This window comes from Drosophila subobscura, chromosome E, assembly GCF_008121235.1.
Source record: "Drosophila subobscura isolate 14011-0131.10 chromosome E, UCBerk_Dsub_1.0, whole genome shotgun sequence".
NCBI lineage: Eukaryota > Metazoa > Arthropoda > Insecta > Diptera > Drosophilidae > Drosophila > Drosophila subobscura.
The window spans coordinates 10,680,460-10,704,470 of record NC_048531.1 but is presented as its reverse complement, the minus strand read 5'-3'; the positions used below and the strand labels follow the sequence as shown (position 1 = coordinate 10,704,470).

Genomic DNA, 24,011 nt, shown 5'->3' with positions numbered 1-24,011 from the left:
AACAAATGACAAGCAATTGGGGTCATGGCCAGGTCAGTGATTCGGTGAAAGAACTGAAAGACTTTTCCATTTTTGGATTTATTTGATTTTTGTATTTATTTGTTAGTTTCCGTTTGTAGGGGTAAATGTCTCACAACAACTATATTACATACAACTAGATTAATGCAACGCGATGTTGGTGATTATAGGATAGACATAGACCCACGCCAAGTGCGGGGCAAAACAATTTCTGATATGGGTTATATGCATATGCGTGTACCTAGTCCCTATAGTATTTTGTTAATATTCTTTTGGATCATGGCAACACGTGGGGTAGTCCATGGAGTTATAGCTTGTTCGCTTCATTTATTTATTATATTATATTATTTATTTATTTATAAACGGGTAGTTGATTCTTTTGTCATGTCTTTTTTTAACTCAGTTCTTTTTGCGCAACGTTTTGGTGCTCAGTAGGTTTTGTTTGTTTCATAGGTTTGGATTCTCTTCCATCAAATCTCGTCTCTAGTCATGTCTTATCTGCAGAGGACGATCTGGTTTGTGCTCAACTGAAACTATAACAAGCTACAGGGATACATAGAACCCTTTTTATAGATAAATATAATATAATATATTGTATGTATAGACAGTGAGTGCGAGAGAGGAGGATGTTGAAGCTGGAGCAAGGTGAATTTACGCACAAGCCGACGCTGTCCGTTATTCTGTCAGCGTTATTCACCACTCGCACAGAGATTAAATTCACCTTGGGGCTAATACAATTTGTAATTGATTTTTTGGTAGTGGATTGTGGCTAGAATCGGTGAGGCATTTCGCAACTTTGAAACTCAGGAACACAACTATGGAGATACTCGCTACGAGAACTCTCCTTTTCTTTGGATATCTCTGCTCTTGGCTACTAAAAACACGTTTAACTTATGGGGGTGGGGCGACGACAGCCAACTAATTAGTAACCCGCAACACAATCCGTAACCTAAGCATCCTCGCAGTCATCCTCGCAGTCCTCCTCGCCCTGCACAAACAGTCGATGATTGCGCGCCTCCAGAATGGACCACACGATGAGCGGTGTGCAGCCCAGCACCATGCAGGAGCCCATGCAGTAGAAGCAGATCTCATAGTCACCGGAGAGATCGCGCAGCAGACCAGCCAGCGGCGGCACCGAGATGGCGCCAATGCTCTGGAACATGCGGACCAGCCCATAGCTGGAGCTGATTCGGTCCGTGCCAAAGACATCCGCCAGGAGCACGGGCATCAGCACGTACCAGCTGCCCAGGCAGAGACCATAAACGGCGGCAGAGAGACCCACCAGAATCAGGGTCTTGGCAAAGGGAATGGTGAGCACAGCCAGGCCGGCGCCCAAAATGCTGAAAGAACATCGAAAGTCGAGGGTTATGCCATGAATTTTGGTAGATTTCTACACTTACCACAGGGTGTAGGTCTTCTTGCGATCAAAGAGCTGCAGATCCGACAGCCAGCCAAGGCCCAGGCGACCACAAAGATCCAGCACAGCGCTGATGGCCACCAAATAGCCCGCCTCGCTCTTGTTGTAGCCTACGGAAGAGGAGAGTCAAAACAAAGCTGTTGGGAAAGGAGCTGTGGGAGGACGTAACCTATGGAGATGACATGGGCAGGCAGATAGTACAGCATGTAGGGACAGCCAACGGACATCAGTGTGACGGAGAGGGTCATCAGGATGAAGCGCGGCTCCTGCAGCAAACTAATGTCCAAATACATCTCGATGCGCTCGCAGCAGGTGCGCGGCAGCTGCTCCTCATCGTCATCATCATCATCGTCGGCAAAGTCCGCAGCGCCATCGCCATTCACAGACTCCACCAGCTGGGAGTCGAGGATGCCGCTGTCCGACAGCTGCTGCTGCTTCAGCTCGCTGAGATTGCTCACCGGCGTGGGGATCTCCATGCTCTTGCTGAGTCCCCGACTGACGACGCTCGGCGGCGACAGTGGTCGCTCCAGATGGGCCTGAATCTTCGAGATGACCTCATCGTTGGCGAAGACATTGCGACGCCGGCGACTGCCGCGATTGGAGTCCGTGCCCGAGTGCTTGCGGTAGACCCAGGTGGAGTCGGTGCTCAGATCCTCAACAGAGTGGAGAAGCCCGGAGCTGCGCACCTTCTTCATGGGCTTGATGAAGGTTGTCTCGCCAATGATGTCCTTCACCTCATCATCGCTCTCCTGCGCTGATTTGTCGTTTGTTGCTGCTGCTGCTGCGGCTGCTGCTGCTGCTGCTGGTGCTGGCGAATGCAACAGTAGTGAGGGCCGCTGCCCAGAGTTCCCATTGCACTCACCTGGTGCTGGCCCCGCCGCTGGCTGCTTGCTGGTGTAGTAGTTCAGGTGGTTCTTGGACTCCTCGAGGAACAGATGCTCGATGAACTTGTCGCTCAGCTCATTGTCGCCCACCACCTCGCAGGTGTCCAGATACGTGGAGGTGGTCAGTATGCCCGTTGTGCTGGGGTTAATGTCCTCATTCAGCGGCTTCTCGGCGGCCTCCGCTACGGCCTGTGCCTGGCCCTGGTCCGCATACGCGCTGATGGGACGATAAAGCATCGCCGATACACAGACGTGCAGCATGCAGCCGCCCAGGATGAGCAGCGTGGCATGGAAGCCGCACTTCTCCACCAAATGCTTGATCAGCACCGGCAGGATGAAGCTGCCAGCGGCCGTGCCCGACACACAGATGCCATTGGCCAGGGCGCGGTGCGTGTCAAAGTATTGGGAGACAATGACGATGCCCGGCGTAGTCGAAAGCCCACCGCCAATGCCTGCAGCGAAGGGAAAACAGATTAGAAAAGCGCAGGGAGACACACACAGAGACAGACACTCACCCGTGAGTATGCCAAAGGTGAAGAGCAGATGCACCAGGCTGGTGGCGAAGTAGCTAAGCATCATGCCCATGGCACAGAAGATGCCGCCCACAAAGACCACGGTGCGGCACGAGAAACGCTGGCACAGGGCGCTCGAGAGGGGTGCGAGCACCAGGCACAGAGCCGAAAGTATCGCCGGTATCCAGGACGCCACGGTGGCCGTGGAGCTGGGAAATGTCTCCATTATCTCCACGTACAGCACGCCGTAGGACTTGACCAGTCCGGCCACCCAGAACTGCACGGAGAAGGCCCCAAAGACGATGAACCAGCCATAGCCACCGTCGGGCGGCTCCAAGTTGCCGCCGCCGCTCTCCGTTGTCGTTGTGGAGGAGTCGCGATCCTTGGCCAGCGGCTTGCTGCGTCGCTGCACGATTCGATCCCGCTCCTTGGCCCTGCGAATGCATTTGCTTTTCGCCGTCTGGGAGCCGTTGCCGTTGCCGTACTGCTGCTGTGTCTTGCGGCTGCTGCGCAGCTCGTGCGATTTGGCTATCAACGGCCGTGCCGTGATGCTGGAGACGGTCAGCAGGTTCTCGTTGTCGTCCTCCTCCAGCTCCGAGATCTGGTGCTCCAGCAGGCTGGCGTGCAGGGTGCGCGGGCAGCAGGGAGCGTCCAGCGAGAGGGTGGCGGGGCGCCGGGCCGGCGAGGGTGACATCGAGGGCAGGCACAGGGACTCCATCTGCTTGACATCCAGTTCGGCCAGCGGCACCACAACGGCGGGCACTGTGGGCAGCGGTGCGGGTGGCGCCGACACAATCGAAAAGAGCGATCCACCGCCACCGTCGCCCGCACCTGCGCCCAGTGCCACGCCGGAGCTGGAGCCGGCCGCTGGCTTCGTGTTGAGAATGAACCCTCCCGACTCGTACTGGACTCCACCAGCTGGGTCCGGTTCACTCGCGCAGTAAATCGATCCCCTGGAACCCTAAAAAGAGACACAAAGCGAGAAGATCATTAAAATATAATCAGAAACGGAAAGAGGAGAAACCCTTCTTCAAGGCTACCAAAAAGAGTTGATTAAATGGCCATAAATTCAAAAGTTGTTGACAAATTGACTGTAGGCGGAACAAGGAACTGGCTTCGTTTAGTCTAATTTGCGTGGTTACAAGAAATGTCACGAAAGCACGCAAGCCCCCGAAGGAGCGAGCGCCAGACGACATCGCTGCAGCGCCCTAATATATGCAATGGTTTTTGCTGTAACTTTGCTTTAACTTTGCTTTAATTGAGTTAACTTTTCACCCTTGCCCATGCTGCTGCTCCCAGCTGCATTTGATATTGTAATTACCCGCGAAATTGGGCTGGGATTTACCTGTGCCCGTACCCGTACCTGTATTTTGTTGCTTGTTAAATCGATGCAATAAGTTGCCCCGAGTGCATGCTGTGTTGGCATGACGTCTGGGCATTTTCCATTTGTCTGCTCTGCCCTGCCAACAAACTGCCAATTTGTGTTGACTCTTCAGGGTCAAGTGCAAGGCGAGGGCGAGCTATCGCCACGCGATAAGATCCATCAACCTTATCTAACCTTCAAAGACATGTCAGTTGGGTGGCTTCCCACTGCCTTAGTTGTGTCTACTGCCACATCATTATATCGCTCATAAATGAAGACATGAAGCGTATCGAGTGGCCGTCAGGTAAGCCGAAGCCACAAACTACTTTCAGGCAACTGCGTGGGCTCGTCTCTTCGTCTCCTGTCACGGCAGAAACGTGCCGCTAATGAAGTCCTCTACGTGCCACATCCATATCATCCATCGGTGGCGTCAAATGATTGCGTAAATAAGGCGCATGCAACATATTTAGCGCTGACTGCAACAGCATGACTCACACACAGCATCCAGAAGCCACCCCCAGGCTCTGTCCCTGTGACCTTGTCGAATGTCAGATCCTAGGCTGCCATTGTGCTCCCGCCTGTCAGCTGTAATCCGGCCTAAATTGTCAGGAACAAGCAGTGTGTGTGTGTGTGAGTGTGAGTGTGGGGGGGCGTTTCGCTTTTCAATTTCGCAACATTTACAAGGTCTTAGCTGAAAAGGAAAACTTTATCCCCTGGCTGTGTGCGGCCAAGGCAGTGGGTGGCTTACGCACACACAACTTGTTGAAGCGCAAAAACCATTTAATTGGTAGTCTCTGTGTCTCAGTGTCTATCTGCCTCTGCCTGTGGCCACTCCAATGTTCATCCAATTGATGGAACTCTATAAATAGCGCACTGAGGGCTTGGCAGGCGTCTCTCCCCGGGTGTGTGCTGATTGAGATGGATCACTTGTGGACGTAGTACCTGCTGACCTGACCTGCTGATGTGTTATTGCGGGGCCAGCATGTGGCAGCATATGTAATGCTTGACCCAATCTCTGGTTGGGTTACAATGTTTACCTATGACACGCGCCTCGGCGCATGCTCACCAAAGCCTCAATCCCCCCCCCACGAGTGCTACCTCAATAGCTTTGTGCTTGGCCCACTCCAGTGGAAAGGGAGCTCCGTTCCTTTGGCTCACCTGCAAATTCCAGTCACGCTGTAGGGATGACATTGGCGTCCTTTACTGAACCTGAATCGCCGCTGGTGTTTCTCTTGTTGCTCGCGTTGTTGTTGGTGTTGCTTGGGGCGTTGTTGTTGTACACCCAAATGCATTGGGTTGTCTCTGCTGTGGTACCCGCCGAGTGCACAAATACCGAGCGGAGCGCGGGCCTTCCCCGGTTGGCCCAGTTTCCTCCGAATCTGCCGTCTGCTCCGTCAGCAGTCGCCCTGTCCGCCCTGTCCGCTGTCCTCGTGGTGGTCCTAGTTACGCTTTGGCACAGAATCGTTTGTGGTTGCGTCTTTGTGTTGGATCTTCCGAGTGCGAAGCTTGTTCTGTGATGCTGATGCTGGGAATGCTCTGGGCGGGGGTTTACCAGGAAGCACTTCTATGGCGTCATCTTTCAATTGTTGCTTTGCTTGGTGTTGTCGTAGCAGCTGTTTCCTGGTTTCTCTCTCTCTGTCTTTCTCTGTCTTCTTTGCAGCACAAGCGCACACCCAACGACCGCGTGTGTGTGTGTGTGTGTGTGTTTGACAAAATGCAGTTTTTGGAACAAATCGATACGTGCGAAATTTCACTTTGTTACTTTCAACTTATCCGCTTTAGGCAATTACAAAAATTCAACTGGCAGCACGAGGACACGGGAGGTGCACAGACTTTTCGTTAATATTTTTATCGTTTGGCTAAATGAAATTAGTTTTCGCGACACCCAGGCGTCCTTTGCAACCTTTAACTTTGAGACGTCTGTTCGTTGCTGTTGCTCTCCCTCGAAAGTTCCGTTGCTCTGCTAAGCTTGCGACGTCCTTTGTCCACGCAGCCTGACTTTGAGGTGAGTTCGAGACGCGAGTGAGGTGGAGTTGAGTTTCCGTGAGAGAGGGAGAGCGCTTTCATGCACTTTATTCGTTTTGTTTTGCTCGCCACATTTCGCCGCTTGTTGGCTGCTCCTCCTGCCGCCGCTGAGCAGCTGACGAATCTACAGTCATCACTCGCCATACATAACCATTCGCTAGCATTATGCTATATTGTATTTGTTCTCAGAACTGTTGTGCAATGGAAGCAGTGTTAATATTTGTAATAAGTGTGCAATAATTGAATATTTAATTGCTCAAACGACTAAGCGTTCTGTACTGATAAATCACAATGCCAAGGAAAAGAAAATTGATAAACACTGACAGCAGAAGGCCTATCATAAGCGCACCGAATATCCCATCAAAAACCTTTGTATAGGCGGCCAGTCCCATCAGAATGAACATCACCCATGGCACAAACAAGTAACGACGATTCTGAAAAATAAAAACGGGGATTGTCAAGACTGCCGTGAATCATGAATCTGCGCTAACATTGAGAGTCCCATAAATGAGCAGCAGCGATGTCAACGAATATGCAATACCGCTGCATGTCCAGAAGACCTTAACGCTTCCTTTGTGCCCTTTGACGCTGAGGAAGAGACATGCCGCCAAAATACCCACCGCTGCCGATACGCCACCAACGTAAGCCGTCATTAGTCGGGCATTACAAAATTTGCTTCTCCAACTCGGACGTCGATTGTCTTCAACTGACAGCCTTGGCATCTTTTTCTTTGTTGACATGTTTACTAAGGTGTGTTGAATGTGTATAAACGTTCATCTGCTCGATAATCCAGTAAGAGTTTGTTTTTTGTTTTCATTTCCGGAATGTAGATTCGAATTTACGCGGCAGCACCGCACAACAACATCATCAGATTGATTGGGGAATGTGTCGAGTCACCTCTAGTTAGTACACTTGTAAATAAATAAGGGCCAAAATATTAAATTATCAAATATTATATTATGCTATTTTTGTTGGTTGACCTTTTTAGTTTTAAACCTAATTTATAAGCATTCAAACAAAAGAAAGTCGTGAAAGCTCGTGGAGAGTTGATTGGTAAAGCGTATAAAATTATAGTTTTAGCGCGGAAACTCTTAACTAGCTAGCAATATCAAATAGAACATCAAAATTAAGGAATATGATTTAAGATTCACGGTATATTTAAAGTATATTTTGAAACTGCAAGGGTATATTTCGGTATATTTCCGTGGGTCTGTCGGTATATTATCGAAAATTCCGCGGTCACACTGCTTGCAGCTGTATAAAACAATTAAATAGTTCTATTATATAGTTATTATTTAGTTACTTCATGTATAAAACCAGCAACAATTCCGAACGCAAGCCTACCGGCTGCCAGGAAGGCTGCCCCGCATCAATGAACTTGTAGGACCCGGCCCGGACGACATCATAATGGATCCTGTGACATTCTTCGTGGTGCTGACGTCCATCTATGGCGTTCTATACTTTTTCGATCGCTTCTTCAAAGTAAGTAGCCAGACCAAGATGAAATTCTGTAGCTGAATATGTCCTATCCTTGACAGAGCTGCATGCACTACCCATACGATACTTTTCTGAAGAACACCGGACTGACTGTGAACTTTATGAGCCTGCACTGGCACACGAACGCCTTCAATCGGATGCTGCTTCGCTGGGGATCGGCCGGAAACAGCTGTACTCGCAACTTTCTGGTCACCAGCTTCAATGTGGGCGTGCTGTTAACCTTCTCCCTGCTGCCCATTGGCATCATACTGCTCATCATTACGATATTTAGTGGCGGCGAGGCGGACACCAGCACGCCGTATGCCGCCTCAGTGCCAGTGCAGCTGGAGATTCTGCTGCCCGGCGTCAACCTGCCACTCGAGGAGATTGGCTACTATATTACAACGCTTGTGCTCTGCCTGCTGGTCCACGAAATGGGTCACGCCATGGCGGCCGTGCTGGAGGATGTGCCCGTAACTGGTTTTGGCATTAAGGTGAGCCCCCGACACAGAATGAACTCTAAAATAACTCCCAAAATCCATTTTGCAGTTCTTCTACTGCCTGCCGATGGCCTACACAGAGCTCTCGCACGATCATCTCAATAGTCTGCGGTGGTTCAAGAAGCTGCGCGTCTTGTGCGCTGGCATCTGGCACAACTTTCTGTTTGCCGGCATCTGCTATCTGCTCATCTCGACGGTGGGCATCACCATGTCCCCCTTCTTTGTGTACAACGAACATGTGATAGTCACGGAGCTGACCCGCAAGTCGCCGCTGCGTGGGGAGCGCGGACTGAAGGTGGACAACCTGGTCACGCAGGTGAACGGCTGTCCGGTTACCAGCGAGGAAAGCTGGCACGCCTGCCTGTACAGCGCCATGAAGAAGAGGGTGGGCTATTGCGTGAGCGCGGACTTTATCCAGCTCAACGACGAGAGCAGCGCCATTTCGCACCACAGCGTCGATGGACAATTGCAGTGCTGCGACGAGCTGAACCCGAATGTCAGCTGCTTCGAGGTGGTGGAGGATGTGAACGGCGATGTGCCCGTGGAGCTGCCCCAGCATGTGTGCCTCAATGTGCGACGCACCCTCGAGGAAGTCACCGAGCACTGCACATCGGGCCTGTGCTCAGAGGGCTTCTGCCTGCGGCCGTTGATGCGCAACGTAACCGCCATCATGACGTTCAAGCGTCAGAATTTGAATGGCGAAAAGCTACCGCCGGTCATTTATGTGGGCCATCCGTGGGATGTGACGCGCACGGTGGATGTTTCAGCCTTTGTGCCGCGCTACAGGTTCCTGAGTGCCGCCTGGCCGGACGCCTGGTTCCTGCTGCTCAAGTACAACGTGGTCTTCAGCATTGGCCTGGCTCTGGTCAACGCCATTCCGTGCTTCGGCTTCGATGGCGCACACATCACTAGCACGGTGATACACAGCTTTCTGGTGGGCAAGGTGGACCAGCGTGCCAAGCGTGACCTAATCTCGGTGATAATCACCAGCGTGGGCTCCCTGCTCTTTGGCCTGGCCCTGCTCAAAGTCGCCTGGCTCAGCTTTCTCAGGCCGCTCATATAGAGCAACTGGAAGCTGGAGTTCAACTCCAGTTCAGGACGCTAGACTGCTATTTCACTTTCATACACAGCGAATTGTAGCACCTCAAAGATGATAGCTTTTTGTCATAGTCGTTAGTTTTACCTCGTATTTATTTTCGTATTGTTGTCGAGCTCAAACAAATAAAGTCAACAGGCATTTTCCTCACTTCTCCTCGCTCACTCCGCTCAGCTGCAGGCTGGTCTTCAGCTCAGTCAGGCTCCGTCGGCCGTGCTGCATCAGCATCTTGATGGCCACCTCGTCGTTCTGGGCGCGGTTCGTTTGGAAGTCGTGCCGTGCCCACGCCCTCAGCTCCGCCTGGCTGTGCTTGTCCGGCACTTGGCGAATGGTGCGAAAGATGTCCCGGTACAGCTTCAGCACTTCCTGGCGCAGCATAAACTACAATGTGGTGGAGGAATACATGGCAGTGACTGCTTAAATTTGCAATGAACTTATCCGCTTACCTGCTTCAAATTGAGCGCAACTTTCGGCACCTTTGACATGTTAGCATTTCATTCTTGTCCTTTGGCTTGTAATTCTGATAATTTTCACCTTTTCCTAAAGACTATCAATTAATTGCAAACCAAAACATAAACAGCTGGCTTACCAGCTGTGCACCTGGTTAGAGATGGCAGCGATGGCTTATGGTCGATTATCGATTAAAATGGCTTGAAAAGCAGATTCTAACTAAAAAATCATTTAAATTTGTTTGCAATCATAAAAAAATAATAATGTAATTAGTTATTTTAATTGAACAACAATACTCGCCATGGAAAGAAAAGGAAAAAAAAGATTTCACTCAAATTGACCCCGACGTGATTTGAACACGCAACCTTCTGATCTGGAGTCAGACGCGCTACCGTTGCGCCACGGAGTCACATGGAATGATCCTGTCCCAATAGCCTACTTAAGCCCACTATAGTCTATTTGTCCTAATCTATTAATAGCTAGAAACATTCAATTGGGAAATTTAAGATTAATAGATAATAAAAAATGAAAATACCTGAAATTAAACACTTTTGGGGTATGAGGTGGCCAAAAGTCAGCAACAATTAATGTGTAAACGGCAATTTTCATCGACCGTCGCTAATGAGTCAGTCAAAAGTATTTCAAACTTATGTTTAGCTGGGCCACAAGCCTGGTGGTGGGTGCGACGGGGGCACGCACGTGGGGAGCACCTTCTAACAATACATTTAGCTGGCTCTTGTTCAAATGTTTTAAATTAATTGCATTAAATGCTACATTTATCTATATGATTGAAGTGTTTCTTGATTGACACGGCAGCTGCTTCTGCTTCTGCTTCCCACTGCTGTGTGTGTGTCGCTGATTATAATGTTCTACTTAAGCGATTCAATTGTCTTTAAGGGACTGGCACCGAGATCGGTGCTGGCACTGCCACTGGCACTGGCACTATCAAAACTGGTGCTTAGTGCTAGGTATTACCTGGTGGTAAGTATTCGCCTATCAGCCCCTTCTCATGGCCAACTGTTTTTAAGCCGTCCCATTCCCATACTCTTATTAATGGTAGTACCCAGTGACAGGGCCCAACAATATTATGAATCTTCCCCTCCATTGAATGACAAACCTCCTACTTGTGTGACCTTTTTGGCTGTCAGAATTACTTGCATTGCCCCCCCGCCACACCAATAAATTTCCCACTAAAAATCTCTCAGATCTCTCTGCTGGCCATGTCAGCGGACAGCACGAGTATTTTGTGCAAAATTAAAACAGAAATTGGACATAGCATACCCCTTGCATTTCCGAGCCAGAACAAAACGAACGCAGGTGAAATGATGCAATTTATTTTTAACTGTAAAGTGCAGAGAAATTATGCAAAGAGAGGAGGCGGCAAACATCTCCTTAGTCATCGTAGAGACAGAGCAGGCACGGTGGCGATGGGGGCCCGAACACAGCCCCATACGTCATCAGCAGACAGACGCGACCCACAGCTGCGCAAACGCAGACCCAACAACAGCAGCGCAGTCGAAGCAGCAGCAGCAACAGCAGCGCACAGTGGGCGTGTCGAAACATTTTTCAATAATTTCTTAAACCTATAATTTGCTTACAAAAAAGGTAGCGAAATAACCAAAAAAACTTAATTTATCGTAAAAAAAATATATAACTTGAATTTAATGCAAATAGGCACAGTAATCAAAGTTCAACTATGAACAATTATTGTAAAGCTTTTGGACATTGTAGGACCATGGCCACCATGCAATTTATTTCATGAAGATATCTTGGTTCGTTCAGTTGAAATTAATTTAGCAAGCTGAAATGGATGCAGGCCCCACTGTGCAGCGTTCGCAGCAGCAGCAGAGACCAGTACAAATCCGCATGCCGATGGCTGTGCGGCGTCATATGTTCGTTAAGCGCGGAGGTTGTCGGTTGGTTGGTTCGTTCATGGACGCGAGCGCATACGAAACAGTCTTAAGAAGCTTTCTGCTGAATCGGAAACGAAACGGTTTTATTTTGAAACAACGCTAGACCGCGTGTGCTTGTGTGCGTGGGAAAGTGGAAAGTGAAAACGAAAATGAAAATGAGCATGGTGCATGAGCTTCCTTGACGTTCGCTCGCTCGTTTGCTCGTTGTAACGGCGGAAAATCCAAAGCGGAAAACACACACTCGAAACACAGTGAAAAGAAGAAGGAGAATCGGAGGCGGAGGCAGAGGCAGAGGCAGAGGCAGAGAGCGAGAGTACGACGCAGAGGAAAGGCCAATTGTGAGTGAGGAGCGGAGCGCATACCAAAAATATAATGATGAAAATATCTGGCTATTTTTGGAATATACTCTCCGTATACTTGTGTGCTGCATTGGAAAATTTCTACACCGCTCAAGAAAAAGACCTTAAGAATTATATTATTCAAAATGATAATGCCTCACTCACCGCACCATTGTGTACATTGAGTTGCATTTCGTTTTCAGTTTGAGTTGGATATTGAAATGTTTTCGCGAAAAAGTTCTCAAAAGAAAAACAAAGCCAAAATGAAAGCAAGAAGCAGCACAAGGCGAAGCGCGATCGCAATGTGAAATGTTTTTCAATGGGGCAAGGCAATCAGGAATGATGAAGATCGGCCAGATATATGTATACTTATGGGATTAAGAACGAAGAACAATGGAACATGGAAATCCCAACTGGATATTCGATATAATTTGTGGGATAATTCTCTGCCCTTGTGGGTGGGATTTGATTAATTTGTGCCACAAAAAAGAGTCCATTATATGAGAAAGATTTCCGCTTATGTGTGTGCACACTGGCATACAAACAGAATTCCCATGCAGGATGGATTCCAATTACTTCAACTTCCCCTTTTAGTTTGCAAACATTTTTGTCTTTTTCCGTCTGATTTCTTCAGAACTCTACCACACAGCTACAGCTACAGCTACAGATACATTGTTGATTTGTTGTTTTTCGTTTTGAATATAAAGTTGAATTTTTGTAGTCTGTTGTGTGTGTGTTATGCGATAGGATAGGTGGTAGCGTTTCGTTTGAGGTATTAAATTACAAGACACCAAAGTGCGCGCCAAGCGAACACGCTCGCACACACACACACACAGATACATTTCAATATGTGTACGTGTAGCTGAGGAGATACAAAGATACTCGGCGCGGTGTATAAATATATCGCCGTGTGATTCTGCCTCTTGCATGCGTATCCAATGGATGCGAAACAATATGCAAAGCAGAGAGCCCAATAAAGAGCGGCAACCAAAAAAAAGAAGAGTATCTACAAGTATCTGTAGCTGGAGCTGCGACTCTGTAATTAATTATGTTGAATGGGTGGAGTGTATGGAGTACCCCCACAGATCCACTGATTGATGTACTCGAAAGTTCAGTTGTTTACAGTGGCAAGATCAATGACTTGGCCAGCTATAAATATCTCTACGTGCTGCTGCTTGCTTGCAATCCACCTTTGACCCCTTTGGCGTCTTCTGTCTTGTGTTCCAGCCACGAAGAAATGTCCGCCAAAACGTCCCCGTCTAGCTCCCGGGATGCCAGCGTTGGTGGCGCCGCAAACGTGGCCGGACCCGTGCAAATCAAAAAGGAACTGCCCAGCGATGAGATCAAGGTGAGCCACAAGTCACATTTATTCATCATAATATAATTAATTACCCCTGTTCGCACATTAAACGCGAATTTGTGGCATTCAATAAATAAAATATGACAACAAGGTACGGTGGGAAAAGTGTGCATTGGTTTTAAAAATAAATATAATTTTCCTTCGTCGTAATGTTTGATTTTTGAGTATTTGTTTTCGAATTTTGTGCTCTTCGATGGCAAAGGTGAATAACACCCACACGCAGAGCGACTAAATTCCATTCATTATGGAATATCCAATTTCTAATCAGAATTTATTAAAGACTTGAAGAAAACATTCTTCATATTTTTCCTGTAGGGATTCCCATGCACTGGAATTTTATTTTTCATACCTCACATCATTAGTCTGGGCCACAAGCAACCAAAAAACAACAAAAAAGAAGATCCAAATCGTCTCAGTTTTCAGTTTTCCATTTTAAATGCTAAATTCCAATTATTCTGATGAGAATGTTGCTGGTTGAGCTGTGGCGAACATTTAGAAAAGTGCAGCAGAAATTTCAGGGCAACGTCCAGGCCCCTAGTGCTGGTAGGAGCGGGTCCTGGTCCGTCATTTGTAACAGGAGTTCGCAACGAAGTTGCAGCGATTACGAGATTTCGCCAACAAAGTTCGTTCATGGATGTAAAGTACATTGTAAACCGAGTGCGAGTGGTCGGAAACCCTATATTGATGAATTTTTATAATCATTTTAACGAGTGAGCGCGCCAGTGAGTGCTCCAGTGAGTGAGCTGGAGTGACTGAGCTGCGGGGAGTTGTGCTGAATATAAATCCGAATCCGATTCCGAGTACGAGTCCGAGTGGGTTGCAAATTTTACGCAGAAAGACACACTGCCACCCGCCCGCCCGCGCCACAGCTGCTGCTGCTGCTGCTGCTGCTGCTGCTTCTCCCCTGTTGCTGGTGCTTATCCGCCAAATGAGCAAAATTAATTTAATGCCACAGAAGAGACGAGAGTGTATGAAGGGTAGGGAGACGGCAATGACAACAGCAACAGCAACACATAATCTCCCACAGCAACATTTTTGCAGCACGTGAAATGTGATCGCTGAATCGAAATTATAGCCGACGGCCTGCAGTTGCGCCAACTGATACTTATTATAATAAAGCATAACGAAAACAACACAACACACAACACAACACAAATTTGTGTATGATGAGTGAGCTGCTTGAGAACCGACGAAGCCCCCAGTAAGCGCCGAGCTGTGCAGGCTGACAGTCGGGTGGGTGGATTCAGCGCTTAAAAGTTTAACAAATGGCGAATTTATTGCATGGAAAGGATTTGTGTGCGTAGAACTAGGTCTGGGTTATGTTTGAAATGGCTACGAATCGCTGTTATAAATTCATTTAATTCGAAAGCCACTGGATAGGACTTAAGCTAGGAAGAAAGTTGCTTAAATTGATTCAATTAAATACTTATATCTGTCCCCTAGGTTGGCAATCCCTTCGAGCACACAAAGATACTCGTCTCAATTCAAATTATTGAAATTTTGATACCGTTTACCATGCCAGAGGCAGTTTCAGTTTACGTTTCAGTCTCCGTAATTACAAGCTGCATTTGCAGCCGAAATATTGTGGCATCTACAGGTATAATGACTCCAAGGGTAGCCGAAACACACACACACGAAATAATTAATCAATGGCGGAACAGGAGTGCGGCGCATGGGTGCAATTCGAGAGGTTTATGTCATGCGATACGCTTCAAGGGCTCCGCGTCAGGCTGCTGTCGAGCGGAGGCTGAACGTTATGAAACAAAAGGATGTAAGGAAGGAGCTTCAGGCAACAGCAATGGGTTGTGTTTATGCATGGCAAAAGAATAACTAAAAATAGAAAAATAGTTACAGAATATTTGAGAGTAGCTTGGACTTTAATTTAAACTCCAATTTACAGCGTAGTCCGTGCGACTATTTTAGTAATTCCCAGCCACAGTGGCAGCAGTCGATTGAACACCTACCAGCTACACCTACAGCTACACATCCCACAGTTAAGTGCTGCCGGCCTCGTCGCATATCCCATGCCCAGGGCGCAGGGCGCAGGGCGTGCAGGATTGGGTTACCCACACGTTGGAGCGGGTCGGCACAATGACAACGTGGGCCACTCAGAGCCTGCCATGGGGGGTTTGGGTGGTAAGGAGCAGCTCGAATGACGCCGCAGCAGCAGAACTTTAATAACAACGCCGAAGATTGAATTACAAACAAAATAGAATATGATAAATTCTACACAAAACACCAGGGGCGAACCAGAGCTCAAAGCCTGTGGAAGAGCGAGTGGAGAGAGAGCGGAGAGAGCGAGGCAACGATATGTAGTTGGTTGCCCCCTTCCGGACGTAACATGAGGCACCCGTTGGAGCAGCGCAGCACATGACATGGCTCTGGCTGCCAGTTGCTGGCTGGCTGGCTGCTGGATGACAGGCGAGCGATGGCATGCGACTTGCTGCAGCCTCTCCCTGATGGCTCAAATTAATATAGCGTTAAATTAATTCGAGCCACTGATGGGCAAACAAAGGACGACACAAGGGAATACGACTCTATGCAGCAGCAGCAGGAGCAGCAGGGAGGCAGCACTGCCTCTGCACCTGTGGCAGTAAGAGCTCCATTGGCAGTAAATAAAGCAGCGCCGAAGGGTCTTCTACTGAGCATAGATAGATGATTTCTTGGCGCTATATCGAGTGGCATATAGAATGTACATTAAAATAAAATAAAATATCAAATTACCAGAGCAGCAGCAGCAGCAAAAAAACAACAAAAAATAGCAGCAGCAGCAGCCAAAGGCCAAGTATGTCATGTAAGAATTGGAAAGAAGGACGCGCGCGCGAAGCGACATTCAATCCTTCGCTATCGATATTCGATTACAGCTCGACTGTGGAAAAACTAGCGTATAGTAATTCTAGAATTTCTTGCCATTGGGGTGTCATTTTTCCCTATATACTATGCACAGTCTCGCACATATACATATGTATATCTGCTCTATGTACTCGTACTCTTTTTTTTGGGGTGGTCTGGGCTCGGACACCGTCTCTGGTTGCTCTGTTGCAGTTTTGGTTTTAGTTGTAGCTCCTCCGGCCTGGGCACACACAGCTCTCGTCTCAGCTCAGCTCAGTTTACTGGGTTCAGGGTGAGTTATTATAAGCGTATTGGGTTGCCTCTCCCGCGCCCATACCGCGCCCCACTGTGTGTGTGTGCTCCCCCCGGCTGCTGCTGTCTTCGTTCTCTCTCTCTCGCAGTTGTCGTTGTTAGCCACTGCCAGCCTCGTTGTCGTTGTCGTGTACTTTACATTATTCTATTAGGTTTCCTTGCCAGCAACCGTAACCGTAGACGTGTATTAATGTGGCTCCGAAGAGCCTCCAATGCAATGCAGGGAATACGCCCACTCGGATAACTTTGGATGGAACTTCCAGCTGTAACTGGGTCAGAAATATGTAGGAAGTTTATCCACCGATCGCATAGAAATATTCTGCACAACAAAGAGTCTCCCTTGGGTCCGAGTTTTGTGGAAGAAACAGAAACCGAAACTTGGTCCGCAGTTTCCCAGTGCCTCAGTTCTCGTCAAGTCGGTTGGCTTTGGTTTGGTTTGGTTTGGTTCATTGCGATTCATAATAAAAATGAAAATCTGATATGTTTTTGTAAGTTGAGATTTTAGCAAAGAACGAACAAAAAAAGCTGAACAAACTTGAGCCGCGAGCCAAGACGAGGCAGAACGTCTGAGGGCTGAGTATTGGAATTGGCAAATGTATCCACAAGATACGAATATTCCAGCAAAATAATTACGAAAGAACGAGCAACAGTGAAATGAAATGAAAAGAAAAGAAAAACGAATCCAGCGAGAGGGGATCTTGTTGCACAACAGACTGGAACTGGAACTGGAACTGAAACTGGAATTATTATGGTGGGATATGTGCGAGTGTTTCGACTTGTGTCGAAACAGAGAGCAGAGGCACAGGCATAATCAGATGCAAACTCCAGCAGGGGCAACAACAACAACAACAAGAACAACAACAGACGGCATTCAATTTCAACTTTTAATTAATTGATTTTTATTCGCATTTCGGTATAGAATTTCATGCGGACTGAAGCTGAAGCCTGAAGTTCCCAGCTTTGGCTGTCTCTCTGTCTGTCCGTTGAGCAACTGTCAGGCAGCTGGAGCAGGAAAACTGAACGAACGAACGAACGAACGAACGAACGCACAAATCAGAAATTAAAAACCGAACATAAATTAACAGACAAATGATACTAAAAGCCGAGAGACAGTGCCCACGCGAGAGAGTGAGAGAGAGCGAGGAGAGTGAGTGGAGAGCGATGGAGTTAGAGTCGGAGATGGCGCATGGGATAATAATGAGCAGAAAGGAAAGAGAGAAAGAGAGAGAGAGAGAGAGAGAGGGGAAAGGTGCGCTCCTCCGATTACCGCACAGTTGGCACTGCAAAATGCAAAATACAAAAAAATAAAAACTGAACTTGAGACAAGCGTGCGTCGTTCTCGCTGCTCTCTGGCCACGGATCTCCTCGCCAGTTACCAAGCCTCCCCCCCACCCAGTGGACGAGGTCGCACCTGAGGCATGTAATCGATACGGGCAGGCAGTCGGTTCGCTCGTCATACCAGAGATTTTTATCGTGCGAATTGTTAATACTCTTTTCACGGCAACGCACAAAACCTGAATTGGTGCCCCTCTGTCACTGACACTCGAGCTGCGAGCTGCGAGCTGCGTGCTGCGGGGTGTGCGGTGTGCGGTGCGATTGAGTGTGCGATAGTGAGCGAGAGAGATAGGTAGGAGGGGGGTAGGGTAGGGTTGTTATTAGACGACTTGCATTTGTCAGCAAGTTGGCAGCACCGCTTAATTTGCACACCGTATCGGGTGTCCTGGCTGGCTGGTCTATTGGCTCGCGGGTTGGTAATGGAATGGAATGGATGATTCATCTTGGCTGCATTTGGGGCATCATCTTACAGACTTCTCCAATTTGTAGCCATTTTCCGTGGAATATTAACGAGCTGCGCCAACTGTCACGATGTCCACGTGGCGTATGAGCAATGTGTCATATTCCTGAGAAGCAGAGCCACAAAATGATGAAGATTTTCGGAAATTTAAGGCTCGTCTGGCCCGAAGACTGCAAATGTCTAAGCCATTAAATGCGAGAATCTCAATTGTAATCCGAGACGTGGCCAGTGATTTGTGTAGCATTGTGTGAAAATGTTCACAAGACACACACACACACACATAGAGGGATATACACACACACACACACATCTTCATCTGTTTATGGCCAAAAAGGAGCAAACTTCAAAGGCTGAGGCAAGTCGAGATGTTTATTTCACTGTAGAGACTCAGCCACAGAGACGCACACACACACACACACTTTGGGGTATCCATGTCTTCCCCTTCCCCTGCCAAAGTGCAGTGCCCAAAAGGGAGAGATGCAAATTCCACACAGCCGAAAGCTTGCCCGAAACCTACAACCTGCCCAGCCCGCTGGCCATAATGAATTTTTGCGTTGCTTCCACTGGCCACTGATATCCTTATAGAAGCGCCAGTGGGTGTGGGTGTGCACGTGTGTGTGTGGGAGTGTGTGTCTGGGAGTGTGTGTCTGCTTGTTTTGTTTGCCTCTGATACGCAAAGACTATCGATTGCAGTGCTGAGCCGCCCCCCCACATGCTGCTCTCTGCTGAATGCCGTTAATTGGACGCTTAAAGTTCGAAGGGTCAACGCGTTAGGCGGCCAAGATTTAAGCAAATGTTTAAACAATTAAATAGTGAACGAAGCACGTCCTTTCTCTTTTCTTGCCACAAGCAGCGACAACACCTGCCTGCCACCACAGAATACTTTTTGCGGTGTTGAATTGCTGCTGTTGCAGCTGCTTATCGGCGGGGAAGCTTTGTCTCCGTGTCATCAATTTATGTACAAAGACTCCTCTCCCTTCATTGTGTCTTGCTTTGTTCCAGGAATTCGCGCACAGCACCATGAACGAGCTGCTCGGCTGGTACGGCTTCGATGGCGTCGATGTGGATCGCCTGGATCTAACCGCCAAGACATCGCGTCTGCTGCAGAGTGCCGCCGCTGCGGCTGCGGCCAGTCAACAGCACCAGCTGCAACAGCAGCAGGACCAGGAGCAGCAGCAGCAGCAGCAACAGTTGCTGGAGCGGCGTCGCACTGGTTTACTGCGCAGCAGTCGCACCTCACTGGCCGCCGCTTATCATAGCAACAACAACAACAACAACAACAACCACAGCAGCAGCAGCAGCAATGGGAATGCCGTTGGCCGTAAGGTCGGAGGAATGCAAAATTGCAATCGAACGACAACGGCGACGCCCTCGGATCATGACACGCGCAGCTCGCGGGAGGATGACTCCAAGAGTCCCAACTCAATCGGCAAGCCGGCCACGACAGCGGGGCTGGCTGTGCCGCCCACAGAGGAGAAAATAGGTGAGTGCAGGTCCTGTCTGGCTTAGAGCAGCAGCAAGTAATTCGAGCGCACGGCAGCCCAAGAACGAGCTGCAGTCTGGCCCAAAACAAATACAGGCAGGAAAGGGAATGTGTGTCCGCATTCACTTTCAATGCCTGCTGCAAGTTCTGCTCAGTTTTGTGCTTGGCAGCTCGCTCAGAGGGTATTACACTTACGGCCTGCAGGGGCAGCTTGTCGGAGCTGGAGCTGGAGCTTTCTCTTGTTTTTGGTTGGGAATTTGATAAGTCGGCAGCTGGGAAAAACTTTTGAGAACTTCCCAAAACAAACTCTTTGCGCTGGAGCTGCCTGCATTATCGAATAACCGATTCATTAAGCTCCAAATATGGTTTACAAAATTTGTGCGAAAGAAAAGACAGGGCCAGGATGGAGCATGGTAACCTCCAGCAGGGGCTCACATTTGGGCATTGGATATTGCAGGCTAAACATTGTTGGCAGGATGCCCAAGCGAGTGTAACTTTCAGGACTCCGTACCGCTCTCTCTCTCTCTGCCCTTGGCTAATGTTCAAATTTCTCGTTGCAGACTACAACAACTGCTGCTGGTGCCATCGACCGATTGCCGAGAATGCGCCGGACTATCTGACGAGCAGCGATGGGCCGCGCTACTGCTCCGAGTCCTGCTTCACGCAGAGCCGGAGGGCGTGCTTCAAGAAGGCCAAGACCTGCGACTGGTGCAAGCATGTGCGGCATGCCGTCAGCTACGTGGACTTCCAGGACGGCGCCTCGCAGCTGCAGTTCTGCTCGGAGAAGTGCCTCAACCAGTACAAGATGCAAATCTTCTGCAACGAGACGCAGGCGCATCTGGACATGAATCCGCATCTGCGGGACCAGGCCATGGAGGCGGGCAGCGAGGCGGGTCTCATAACGCCGGATCTCTGGCTGCGCAACTGCCGCAGTCGCTCGGCCTCGCCCGCGTCCACGGTGTCGGTGTCGCCGGGACCACCAGCAGCACCAGAGCGCAGCACGGCAGCCACACCCAACGCAAAGCGCAGCTCGCCCAGCGTCACGCCGCCCAGTAATCCGAGCAAACCTTTGATCTCAGTGGCGCCTGTGTCCAAGCTGCTGGCACAGAAGAGTCCCGCTCCAGCGGCAGCTGCACCGCCACCGCCGCCACCACCGCTGCAGCGGCACCAACACAACAGCAACAGCTCCTTGGGTTCAGGTCGGGACGCGGGACTCAAGCATGGCCGGCGCAAGCGTCCGCTGCGTGGACCAGGCTCCTGCTCCTCCGGCTCGGAGACGGTGGCCAGCATGCTCCAGAAGCAACAGCAGCAGCAGCCACCGACGCTCAGCGCAGACTTTTCCGGTTCCAGCGTGCCGTTGCCTCCTCTGTCGCCCATGCCGGAACCCCACCACCCACAGCAGCAGCAGCAGCAGCAGCCACCGCCCGTGGTGCCACAACAGGTGCTGGGCAGGGGCCCAACTGCCATACCCCCGAGCTACTTTGCCACACCGCCCAATGGGCATCCGATGGGTCTGCCATTTGGCAGGCATCCCGCGCCGCCGCCTCATCACTTTATGCCGCCGCCGCACGGCATGATGCCGCGAGCATTTCCGCCGCCCTTTGGCCTGCCCATGCCACAGGCACAGCTGCCCGAGCATCTGGGTGCTTTCGGGGCAATGCTGGGCGCGGTGCCGCCCGTGACCGTGATGGTGCCGTATCCAATAATCATACCGCTGCCCATACCCATTCCCGTGCCGCTGCCCGTCATGGACTTCTACAAGGCGCACCTGACGCCCGAGCAGCGGAAGCGCTTCGACGAGGAGCGGGCCACGACGAGCCGGCGGAGCAAGGAGGAGCAGCCACAGCCACTGGACTGCAGCAAGTCAAGGAGTGAGCAGGAGCAGCAGCAGCGGCAGGATGCAGCGCCAGAAGAGGAGCAGAAAGCGACGATGCCAACGCCACAGCTCAAGGAGGAGCAGCTGGAGCAGGAGGAGGAGGAGGATGAGAAGGAGAAAGATGAAGATGTTCAGGTGGACGATGATGACAATGATGACGATGACAATGATGATGAGGGTAAGAAATCCATACCAAAGACAAGCTCTGCCGGCCGCGCTTCTCCAGCCTCCGCTTCGCCGTCGTCGCCTGCGTCCTCATCGCCGGCCACAGATGCCAACTCCTCGCAGGAGACACACTGCATTGTGCGCGACGAAACGCAATCGGAGAGCAATCAGGACAGCCAGAAACTGCCCAAGTTGAAAATTACACGACTGCAAAGCAAACGGACGCTAAACCAAACCAAAGAAGAGCCAAACGCAGCCTCAGCAGCAGCTTCCGTTCCAGCTGCAGCGACACCTGCGGGCAGCAGCAGCAACAGCAGCAGCGCTGCCTCCGAATGCAGTCGACCGCTGCGCAAGCGTAAACGCATAATTGACTGCGATTTCCAGAAGATGGCGCTGCGAGAGCTGGAGCCGAGCGACGGCCACAATCAGCAACAGGACGAGGACGTGGAGTGCAATAATATAAACAACAGCAATAGCCAGGGAAGCGGCAATGCTAAAGCTAAAAAGTAAATTTTAGTAGAATTAATAGTAGAACTTATCAAAAATATTACCATGTATAATTTATCCATGAATGACGTGTGTATGTGTAAGAGAGAGAGAGGCGCGAATGGCGGAGCACAAAGTGCTCGAAGAATTTAAATAAATAACAATTTAAATTATTAATTTGCAGTTTTGTATAATTTGAACTCTTAACGACAGCAGTCCCTGTGCTCCTTCAATTGTATAGATCCCACAGCGATATCTGGCCATCCATGCCGGCACCCGCCATAATGGGCGCATGCCACATGGCCACCGGCTGGCGGGAGTAGGCCAGATCCATGACGCCGCCCTGCTTGTGCTGCGTGAGCACGGCCAGCGGTCGCAGGCTTTTCCACGAGAATATGCGTATGCGACCGTCCCAGCCAGCACTGGCAAAGACCTTCTGGTCGGCGCGTATGCGTACACAGTTGACGCCCGGATTCTTGATGCACAGCTCCGAGCCGGGTTGCAGCTGCATCGATGGCCGCTGGTAGCTGAACGTCGTCAGCTTGTCCGCTGCAAGAGAACAAGATTTAAGGGCGCCAGTGAAACGCCGGCACACACTTACTGGCACCGCCAACGATGCCCCGATTCGTAATGGGGTCGTAGTCCACGGTCAGGGCATCTGTGGCCAGCTCCACGACATCCACCATGACGCCCGAGCTGATGTCCCACGTGAGAAAGTGGCCGGACTCGTAGCCGGCCAGCAGGAACAGGGAGGAGGCGCAGTCGAACGGCTTGAAGCAGGTGACGGCGCCCAGCTTGGGCAGCTGCGGATCGTCCGGCACCAGCATTTGGGTCGGGGCAGCCGAATCTGTCACGTGCAGCACGCCAATGGACGACTCCTCGCAGGGATAGAACAGCAGCTGCTCGTTGGTGTTGCTGGTGTTCATGTAGAGCGCAGAGCGGCAGTAGCCCAGGTGGTTGCCCACAATGCTGTGCTCCTTCACGTAGCTGCTGTTGCCAATGGAGAACATGGTGACGGTGCCGCCCTTCTCCTGCGTCACCAGGCGATCGGATGTGTGATGCAGGCTGGTAATGGGATCGCTGCCCACCTCAAAGTGCAGCGCCGAGCGGTTTGTCTGTCAGAGCAACGTGCTTTCAGTTGATTTCGGAGCATTTTGTTTTTGTTTTGAAGCAACAATCTACCTGTAGATCCCAAAGGAAAACACTGCCCTTGAGTGTGCCAGCCAGCAGACGCTCGTTCTCCTGGAAGCACACCGAATTCACGGCGCCCATGTCCGGGGAACGTAGGCTGAAGACAGGATCTGGTGGTAGCACAGCCATTATTTGTTTAATTTAATTTTTAAGTGCGTTGTTTTGGTTTTGCTTCGTGGTTTTCTATCTATCGATATACAGTACGGCTAACTTATGTTCGATACTATATCGATACTTATGTGCGATATTTGAAATGGAAATTTGCTGATTCAGTTCTTTCTTGAGGTTGTTGCAAATAAAAGCTTTGTTTGCACTTCCTTCCATTTAATATTTTGCTGATTTGTTGCTGGTTCGATCGAAATTACAACGATTAACTTATATCGATAGGCTCTGGCGCTGAATTTTCGACCAAAATGCAACAGAGGGCGCTGTGCGGTGCGCGCAACTTAGCAAATTCAAACTTAAAGTAATTTTGCCGCCGAATTAACGCACATCTCAAAATGTTATCCAGTTGACGTT

At 49.8% G+C, this 24,011-nt stretch overlaps 5 protein-coding genes and 1 non-coding gene across 10 annotated transcripts; 2 read left to right on the top strand and 4 right to left on the bottom strand.

Annotated features, from left to right (window-relative positions):
• Positions 1-87: 87 nt before the first annotated feature.
• LOC117892191 lies at positions 88-21,207 on the bottom strand. Of its 3 annotated transcripts, none has more exons than XM_034798279.1 (7): positions 21,165-21,207; positions 5,353-5,583; positions 2,835-3,792; positions 2,241-2,771; positions 1,605-2,201; positions 1,419-1,545; positions 88-1,358 (listed from the first exon to the last, which is right to left on the bottom strand). In XM_034798279.1, the coding sequence occupies exons 2-7, from the start codon at positions 5,383-5,385 to the stop codon at positions 968-970; spliced, it is 2,637 nt and encodes an 878-aa protein (XP_034654170.1). In that variant the 5' UTR covers positions 5,386-5,583; positions 21,165-21,207; the 3' UTR covers positions 88-967. The 3 variants fall into 3 exon arrangements, with proteins under 3 accessions (XP_034654170.1, XP_034654171.1, XP_034654169.1); XM_034798280.1 differs by having other exon boundaries at positions 1,605-2,243; positions 2,298-2,771; XM_034798278.1 differs by having other exon boundaries at positions 1,605-2,771.
• Positions 7,466-9,441, top strand: LOC117892193 (membrane-bound transcription factor site-2 protease). The gene is made up of 3 exons (XM_034798284.1): positions 7,466-7,701; positions 7,758-8,189; positions 8,245-9,441. The coding sequence occupies exons 1-3, from the start codon at positions 7,627-7,629 to the stop codon at positions 9,256-9,258; spliced, it is 1,521 nt and encodes a 506-aa protein (XP_034654175.1). The 5' UTR covers positions 7,466-7,626; the 3' UTR covers positions 9,259-9,441.
• On the bottom strand, positions 9,369-9,894 carry LOC117892197 (LYR motif-containing protein 2). The gene is made up of 2 exons (XM_034798289.1): positions 9,738-9,894; positions 9,369-9,672 (listed from the first exon to the last, which is right to left on the bottom strand). Exons 1-2 carry the CDS (start codon positions 9,774-9,776, stop codon positions 9,439-9,441), a joined length of 273 nt encoding a protein of 90 aa, XP_034654180.1. The 5' UTR covers positions 9,777-9,894; the 3' UTR covers positions 9,369-9,438.
• Positions 10,079-10,150, bottom strand: Trnaw-cca. Its single transcript has one exon. It is a non-coding gene; the product is annotated as a tRNA-Trp (tRNA).
• Positions 11,633-22,478, top strand: LOC117892188 (probable serine/threonine-protein kinase DDB_G0267686). Of its 3 annotated transcripts, XM_034798276.1 has the most exons (4): positions 11,633-11,992; positions 13,220-13,340; positions 19,294-19,774; positions 20,335-22,478. In XM_034798276.1, the coding sequence occupies exons 2-4, from the start codon at positions 13,230-13,232 to the stop codon at positions 22,323-22,325; spliced, it is 2,583 nt and encodes an 860-aa protein (XP_034654167.1). In that variant the 5' UTR covers positions 11,633-11,992; positions 13,220-13,229; the 3' UTR covers positions 22,326-22,478. The 3 variants fall into 3 exon arrangements, with proteins under 3 accessions (XP_034654167.1, XP_034654168.1, XP_034654166.1); XM_034798277.1 differs by lacking the exon at positions 11,633-11,992 and having other exon boundaries at positions 12,032-13,340; positions 19,294-19,482; positions 21,090-22,478; XM_034798275.1 differs by lacking the exon at positions 11,633-11,992 and having other exon boundaries at positions 12,033-13,340.
• On the bottom strand, positions 22,475-23,676 carry LOC117892194 (guanine nucleotide-binding protein subunit beta-like protein 1). The gene is made up of 3 exons (XM_034798285.1): positions 23,484-23,676; positions 22,903-23,416; positions 22,475-22,850 (listed from the first exon to the last, which is right to left on the bottom strand). Exons 1-3 carry the CDS (start codon positions 23,619-23,621, stop codon positions 22,531-22,533), a joined length of 972 nt encoding a protein of 323 aa, XP_034654176.1. The 5' UTR covers positions 23,622-23,676; the 3' UTR covers positions 22,475-22,530.
• Positions 23,677-24,011: the final 335 nt, after the last annotated feature.

What these genes read in the sequence shown, in the direction of transcription:
- LOC117892191 (XM_034798278.1), bottom strand. Translation starts at nt 5,385, where the DNA reads ATGTCATCCCTACAGCGTGACTGGAATTTGCAG. An exon ending in AGCGTGACTGGAATTTGCAG is followed by an intron (nt 3,793 to 5,352) that starts GTGAGCCAAAGG and finishes GTCTCTTTTTAG; the next exon opens with GGTTCCAGGGGATCGATTTA. An exon ending in AAGAAGACCTACACCCTGTG is followed by an intron (nt 1,359 to 1,418) that starts GTAAGTGTAGAA and finishes ATGTTCTTTCAG; the next exon opens with CATTTTGGGCGCCGGCCTGG.
- LOC117892193 (XM_034798284.1), top strand. Translation starts at nt 7,627, where the DNA reads ATGGATCCTGTGACATTCTTCGTGGTGCTGACGTCCATCTATGGCGTT. An exon ending in TTTTCGATCGCTTCTTCAAA is followed by an intron (nt 7,702 to 7,757) that starts GTAAGTAGCCAG and finishes TATCCTTGACAG; the next exon opens with AGCTGCATGCACTACCCATA. An exon ending in TAACTGGTTTTGGCATTAAG is followed by an intron (nt 8,190 to 8,244) that starts GTGAGCCCCCGA and finishes TCCATTTTGCAG; the next exon opens with TTCTTCTACTGCCTGCCGAT.
- LOC117892197 (XM_034798289.1), bottom strand. Translation starts at nt 9,776, where the DNA reads ATGTCAAAGGTGCCGAAAGTTGCGCTCAATTTGAAGCAG. An exon ending in TTGCGCTCAATTTGAAGCAG is followed by an intron (nt 9,673 to 9,737) that starts GTAAGCGGATAA and finishes ACCACATTGTAG; the next exon opens with TTTATGCTGCGCCAGGAAGT.
- LOC117892188 (XM_034798275.1), top strand. Translation starts at nt 13,041, where the DNA reads ATGTTGAATGGGTGGAGTGTATGGAGTACCCCCACAGATCCACTGATT. An exon ending in TGCCCAGCGATGAGATCAAG is followed by an intron (nt 13,341 to 19,293) that starts GTGAGCCACAAG and finishes GCTTTGTTCCAG; the next exon opens with GAATTCGCGCACAGCACCAT. An exon ending in GCCCACAGAGGAGAAAATAG is followed by an intron (nt 19,775 to 20,334) that starts GTGAGTGCAGGT and finishes TTCTCGTTGCAG; the next exon opens with ACTACAACAACTGCTGCTGG.
- LOC117892194 (XM_034798285.1), bottom strand. Translation starts at nt 23,621, where the DNA reads ATGGCTGTGCTACCACCAGATCCTGTCTTCAGCCTACGTTCCCCGGAC. An exon ending in TTTTCCTTTGGGATCTACAG is followed by an intron (nt 23,417 to 23,483) that starts GTAGATTGTTGC and finishes TTGCTCTGACAG; the next exon opens with ACAAACCGCTCGGCGCTGCA. An exon ending in GGGCATCGTTGGCGGTGCCA is followed by an intron (nt 22,851 to 22,902) that starts GTAAGTGTGTGC and finishes GTTCTCTTGCAG; the next exon opens with CGGACAAGCTGACGACGTTC.